A 7,500-nucleotide genomic window follows, 5' to 3' on the forward strand; every position below is an offset into this window, starting at 1 on the left:
AGTGATGGGAAAAGTACTTACGCAAACATATCAATACTGCAATGTAGAACTACTCTGTTACAAGTAAAAGTACGGTAATCAAAATTAGTAAAAAAAAAGTAAAATACTAAAGTTTTGGTATCAAAATGTACTCATCATGCAGAATGTCACATGTAAAGTTCTCAAACGTATAAAAAACATAGCCAAAATGTATATAGGGCTGAAGTGGTATGTGTTGTAATAATAATCAATATCTACAAAGTAACAAGTAACTAAAGTTTTCAAATAAATGTAGTGGAATACAAGAGTACAATATTTGCCTCTGAGATGTAGTGGAGTAGAAGTAAAAGTATTGAAAAATACTCAAGTAAAGTACAAACACCTCAAAAAAGTAGGCTACTTATTTCCACTACTGCTAATCTCATGCACTGTATACTTGCCATCATGTGGACCTATACAGTACCAATGTGTTACAGCACCATTGTTTGCCTAATGTTTAACCTCCTATACTGAACAATATATCTCTCTGCTGGTCTTATGCCATGTGTATGTCATCTCTGTCAGGTGGAAACCTCATCGTTTTCAAATATCACACCTGCAGTCCGTAATCTCGGTGTGATTGTTGACTCTGAACTGACCTTCAATAAACAGATAACAACAGTTGTGCAATCATGCTACTTCCAATTAAGTAATATTGCTAAAATCAAGCCCTTCCTGTCACCCCCGGACATCGAGATACCTGTAGTCATACATGCCCTCATTTCATCACGCCTCGACTACTGCAATTCCCTCTACTCCGGCCGTAGCAAGAAAACCACATCCCGCCTACAGTTAATTCAAAATTCTGCTGCCCGTCTGCTCACCAATACAAAGAAACGAGACCATATTACACCCGCACTTGCGACTCTGCACTGGCTGCCGGTAAGCGCCAGATGCGACTTTAAAATCTTACTTTTCACCTATAAAGCCCTGAACGGACTGGCCCCTACCTACATCCTGGAAATGCTGTCCCCACCTAAATCAAAACCCTCAGATCTTCAGATAAGGCCCTACTAGAGATCCCTAGGACGAACCTAGTCACCAGAGGTGGTTGGGCCATTGCCGATTTACTTACATATATATGATGAAAATGATCCATTCATTGTCAATGGCATTTTAATGTTTGTTCAGACAACACAAACATTAAAGCTGTATACGATACTTTTGATGCTTCACTGTTGTATGATCAAGTAGGTGGCATTCATTTATGAAAATAGTTGCACCGCTCAGTTCATACGTGTCTGATTGTTTGGTTCTCTTTGACATGCTTTAATGTTAGATGTTCTCCCTGCTCTCTCTCTCCCTCTACCGTCTCCCTTTTCCTCTCTCCCTGCCCGATAAAAACTGATGGAGCCTGCTCAAAAGAGAATTTCACACTTCTTCGCACCATTGGTTCTCAAAATGTCCTTGGCGGGGTTCAAGGGGGTCCCCAGAAAGATTATTTAATATGGCATCACAATCATTTCAACCACTTTGTCCATTATATACGTTGGCTATTCGAAAATAGCAGATCTACAAGCTTGCAGCGAGGCACAAAGTGCCACACTGCGAGAATGTACATCTGCTATATTTGAAAAATTCAGAAACAAATAGAAAACTGTTCAGATCCTTTTTTTAAATAATTTTGATAATGATTTAACATGAATCTTCTCTTCTGGGGTCTAAACCTTTTCCGCATCCTAATACATTTGGGAGTCTTTGTCATGAAAAGGCTTGAGAACCACTGCTTTACACCAGCGATGTAACAGCAAAGTAGATTTTTCTGCTGGTGTTTTCTGAGCTTGTAGATCTGCTATTTTTGAAAACAGTTTTTGCCAGCCCAGAATATGAACGGTTGGACAATAGGTTGATATTGGTTAGCCTTCGTAATTAAATTAATTTAAATGGATTTTACTGGGTAGGTTAAAAAACCTGAACATATAATTTGTTATTGGGCATGATAAGTTATTCAAGAGCTCGAGACCGTGGTCCGTCGCCATCAATTTGGGGGTCCTTGACACGAGAATGCCTGAGAACCGCCGGCATTAAGCGACTGTCAGAACACGAATTAGTAGAAATGCTGGAGGGGTATTAAAGGGGTGTATCAAGCTCTCCTCTCTATTTGCCGTGGTGGTGACATTTGCTGACAGTTCGTTAGGTAAAGTGTTTGCGCTCCAGGCAGGGGAAACATCATCTAGCGTTAGGTCATGTTTTAATTTTAGAGACGTCGAGGAGCCTTGCCTCACCAGTCTCACACCACACACACACACACACACACACACACGTACGTATACCCAGGGCCCCCTGCAGCATGAGTGATGTCTAGTCAAACTTGTACAGTAACTGACTAAGCAGCCTGTACGGCTATTCCTAGGCTCACTTGGAAATAATATAAACATGTGCGCACGCACGCACGCGCACGCACGCACGCGCACGCACACACACACACACACACACACACACACACACACACACACACACACACACACACACACACACACACACACACACACACACACACACACACACACACACACACACACACACACACACACACACACACACACACACACACACACACACACACACAGGTACACAGGCATGCAGACACTAGATACACACTGCCGGAGGGGTATTTCTGGACCAGAGGGTAAATAATTTTTCATAAGGTCAACAGCCGGGATATGTTTTCATAAGGTGCTCTCTCTCTCTCTCTCTCTCTCTCTCTCTCTCTCTCTCATTTGACCTCTCCAGCACAAAATATGAATAAAATATGACTAGGTGAATATGGCTTTGATGAATATTCCATTTTGATCGGTCAATTTAGCCTACTTGTGAAGGGGACCGCCATTCTGTAGGTAGTCTTAAGGATGCATGCAGTTCTAATAATATAATCTAATCTATAATATAATATGATATAATTATTTAGCAGAAGCTTGTAAGCTGCTAATGAATAATATTATTATTCATTATTATTATTATTATTATGTGTGTGTGTGTATATAAGTAAATACAATTTTTTTTTTTTTCTTTTTTTACCTTAATGCACCATAGACTCTCGTTCTATTTCGCTTGTAGAAGAAGATCACTGCCGCCTCCCCAAAAGAAGCTAGCGAAAATCAGCTAAAGCTAATGTCGACATCGTCTATCTAAGAGTCTTTAGAAGCATTAATATTTTAACCGGGTGGCGACATGGATTTACTATTGAGCCGCTAAACATAGTCGCTTTGTTCATCCAGCACGATCCAAGCTGCAAATACCAGAAAAAGGCCAAGAAATGCCTCCAGGCCTCTCCATTGTGTGCGGAAAAGGCAATGGAGCCAAGAGCTACCGAACGGGAGCCTTGATTTGCGGTAAGTCAATATTATAATGTTATCAATTAATAGGAAGCTAAAAAACATGTAAAACATTGCCACTCCGGGAGTTAAGTAGGAGCGAGGCTTTAGCCGAGTTCCGTAAGCAGCGCTGAAGTTAAATACTGTATGTTACCATTAACATATACCGTACTTTATTAATGACAGATGTACCGCAAATGTCCAATGCAAATTGCTAGCCTAGCCACTCAGCCGGCTCTGCTGAGTCTGCTCTGCGAGACGCCGTTTAATCAGGACAGGTGATTTTTATATATTTTGATGAGGTCATGCTCGTTTGAAGCATGGGTAGATTTCTATTTCAAACCAATCAGATTGCTCCCTTTACCTGTTATAAGGTCCATTCTTTAATGTACATGTACATTCTACTGTACTGTAGTACATAGTACAGTATGAGTTACTGTATACCTTATAGAAGTCAGTCCGTGAAGTACAGTAGTTGAAGTTAAATGAACTGACAGTCATAAATAAGCAGAGACAGCATGTACTGTACTCTGTGTGTCCAGTTTCCCAGGACCCTCTCTCAGATAGCAGCCAGACCTCAAAACCATCATCATCACCACTCCCTCTTCCATCTGCCAAAGCCATCTCTCTCTCTATCTCTCTCTCTCTCGCACGCACACGCGCACACACACACACACACACACACACACACACACACACACACACACACACACACACACACACACACACACACACACACACACACACACACACACACACACACACACACACAGAGTGAAACAGCCATTCCCCACCATTTTAACAGGGTGGGAACCAGGCTGTAAATTTCCTGAAAGGTCAGACCTGCTGCCTGTCAGTCAGTCTCTCACACAACGGTCCAGGCACCTAGGCTGGTAATCCGGTTTGAGTTCCGATCCCCCCCATCTCTCTCCCGGTTTCCTTAATTTCAACCTACCGTAAATCTAACAAAAAGGCAAAAAATCCCCCCAAAAATATCTTAAAACAGACAGACAGACAGACAGACAGACAGACAGACAGACAGACAGACAGACAGACAGACAGACAGACTACAGTGCCACACCATTCTCTGCAGCCACTGGAGAACACCACATAATGCATGCTGAAAAGGATTAGGGATAGGGAGAGCAGTGGTCCCTAAACCTTACCTACAGGAGAGATTAGACGTTTACGTTTTAGGCCAAGGTTTGAACCAAAATAAATTGCAATAGTAGGCTAATCGTTCAAGTTTTTTTTATGATCCTTATAGGGTCATATGAAATAACACACAATAAATTGTCAATTAAAAAAACGATGGATCATGGTAAATTCAGGGGTTGAAAGTTGGGGTACTATTAACAACCTACTGTATATAAGGCAACATTTTCATTTTTTGAAGGTAAACCACACCAGTTGCATTGATGTGGTTTACCTTACCTTAAAATCGTTTTGTCCCAACTTTGGTGTGGTTTGGGCTTAATTAGCATGTGCTGTGTCATACTAGGGGGTTTTCAAGACCCTGAACCCATTCCAAGCATTAGTTTTGCACGAAAAACATTCCTTGGGCTAAAATAGGCAATAGCCACTAAACTAAACCTTAATTACAGTACTTAAGTAAATTTTCACCACTGGCGATGATATACAGTGGCAGGACACCGAGCAGTGGTGCCGTTGGGACATAAAAAGTGGGGGGACAATATTCGATATGGAGAGTTGAGACTAGAGAGCAACTGCTGTTTGGCCTATACTGCAGGTGGGGTAGGCTATATAGCCAGAATGGTCATTGAGGAAAGATGCAAGCACACAACCACAACAAAACGGGAACGGTGCTAGACAGACCACCAGCGCCGGTCGGGAAAATTAATTAATGAATAAATAGACCAGTCATTCCCCAATAGTGCGAGGACATTCAGACCCAAATGACCGCCTCTCCGGGTGCCTATGATGTATACAGACTCTATGAACTTAAGGAAATCCTCCGCTATACAGTATGTACAGATTGTATGAACATGGGGAAAGGCACACCTGGCTCCAGGAGAAGACAGGCTGTGTGCACCCGCTGCACACAAAACGAGCTGGAAACCCAGCTGCACTTTCTAACTGCCTGCCAACTGCACCAAGGCATCAGAGAGACACATGCTTCCCTCACACCCTGTCCAAAACAAGGACTGTGAATATGTGCCTAATAAAAACAAAAAGAAGAAAACATCTGCTGGGTGAAGTATACAGCAATGGGCAAACACAGCGGCATTTGTGAGGTGTGTGTGAGAGGAAAAGGGACATCCGTGTAACAACATTCATCCATGTTTTCCTATGTCTTCACCATACATAAAGAGAGCAGATACCTTAAAATACATGAAAAACTAGAATTGCACTCTGCCGAGTGCATACTTGCTTGTTGCACACTAGTAGGCCATAAATGGCCAACTAGTGCGCAAGCAGAGCGCGCAAGTACTTTCGACCGCTGTAAACTGTCACATCTCAATACAGAGTATGTAGTTGTAATTTGATTAGCAGTATACTGTGGTTACTTGGTGCCAAAAAGTGACAGCCGTCATCCATTTTTTTGTGTATGCAAATCTGTGCCTGGTTTGCTGGGACCAGATTACACAGATGACCATTTTTCTTACGTCATCGTTGAGTACATGGTGTGTGTATATGTATGACTAGCTCTCAATGATGACGTAAGAGAAACACATTGCGTATTGTATTGTGACAAGAATGTGTAGCATGAGATGACGTCTCTATGTGTCTTTGGAGGCACTATTACTTCAGTGTAATTGTCCGTCGAAGGGCTTTTGTTTCCCTCTCAATAAGTCGTCTGTTAGCTGCACATAAAAGTGTGTGTTCAGTAATTACAATGAACATCCATCACGTTCAGTAACTCTATCCGCAAGTCCAACGATACTCCTCGACTGAGAGGGAAGATCAACCGACACGAGAGGAGAGAGTGAAAAAGATATAAGGAGGGAGACGGTGCGAGGGTGGTTCAAGTTTCAACCACTGGTCTGAGTGCTGGTTCCTGGGGGAGAGCATCAGGCGAGTCCCAGGCTGAGACCATGGGTGTCTGGACAGACAGAGAGGCCGCAGACAGACAGACAGACAGACAGACAGACAGACCCTTAAAGAGGATTACCCTTTCACTCTTCTACCGTTTACGTTTGTGACTTGACTCAAGAAAAACACAGAGAGATCAGAGAAGAGAGAAGAGAAGAGAAGAGAAGAGAAGGGAGTTACCTTGGTAAAGAGGCGTACTGGCGTTCCACCTCTTCGTAGCGCGGTGCTATGCGATGGTCTGTCCCTCGGCCTGGCATCTGGCAAACACACACACACACAACAATTAATTTGGGGCTGACAAAGGCTAGTTATTAGGGATTTAAAGTTTGGGTTTCGGCCTCATGAGGGCTTTTTAGTTTGGGGGGGTCTTCATCCTAGATTAGGTTACTTCAAACAGGATGGAGTCACACACACACACACACACACACACACACACACACACACACACACACACACACACACACACACACACACACACACACACACACACACACACACACACACACACACACACACACACACACACACACACACACACACACACACACACACACACACACACACACACACACACACAGGTCTCCAGCTTTAAGAAAAGACAGATTAAGTCAGTTCACCCATACTTCAGCTGGGAGTGCAATCTCTCTCTCTCTCTCTCTCTCTCTCTCTCATATAGGTTTCTGCTTTATTTTATACACATTCCTTCCTACATCCATCTCTATTCGCCCAACTTTTCAGTCTTAAAAATATATATCACTCCTTTCCTCCCCCCCTCCCCCCCCCCTGGGATTATCCCCTTCTATTCAGCAGGGAGATTCCAGCTGCTGCAAACTTCCTTCAAGAGGCTGTCTAAACCCTGAACATCAACAAGCTCCATTTACACACACACACACACACACACACACACACACACACACACACACACACACACACACACACACACACACACTAGGAAGCTTTCATAAGCTGTTACTCCGACACCATACTACCATCAAACATTCCTTTATTTTGCACTTTGCAACCATAGATAATAGAACCTTAGTAGATCATTGTCACGTGATGATACAGCAGACCTTCACTGGTGTGGACATTTATGTCACATGTTCCTTCTAAA

At 42.9% G+C, this 7,500-nt stretch overlaps 1 protein-coding gene across 9 annotated transcripts in view; it reads right to left on the reverse strand.

Moving 5' to 3' along the window:
- The window catches only part of LOC308331256 (partitioning defective 3 homolog B-like), a 333,652-nt gene that overhangs the window by 39,507 nt on the left and 286,645 nt on the right, over window positions 1–7,500 (reverse strand). For all 9 annotated transcript variants that reach the window (XR_013965561.1, XR_013965562.1, XR_013965563.1 and 6 more), the window contains one exon: window positions 6,567–6,643. Coding sequence is in view for 2 of the 9 variants with exons in the window: in XM_080786585.1 (XP_080642711.1) it covers window positions 6,567–6,643 (77 nt within the window). In the remaining 7 variants the exon portion in view is untranslated. The remainder of the gene's footprint in view (window positions 1–6,566; window positions 6,644–7,500) is intronic.

The sequence above is a fragment of the Protomyctophum bolini genome (genome assembly GCF_963924005.1).
Source record: "Protomyctophum bolini genome assembly, chromosome: 16".
NCBI lineage: Eukaryota > Metazoa > Chordata > Actinopteri > Myctophiformes > Myctophidae > Protomyctophum > Protomyctophum bolini.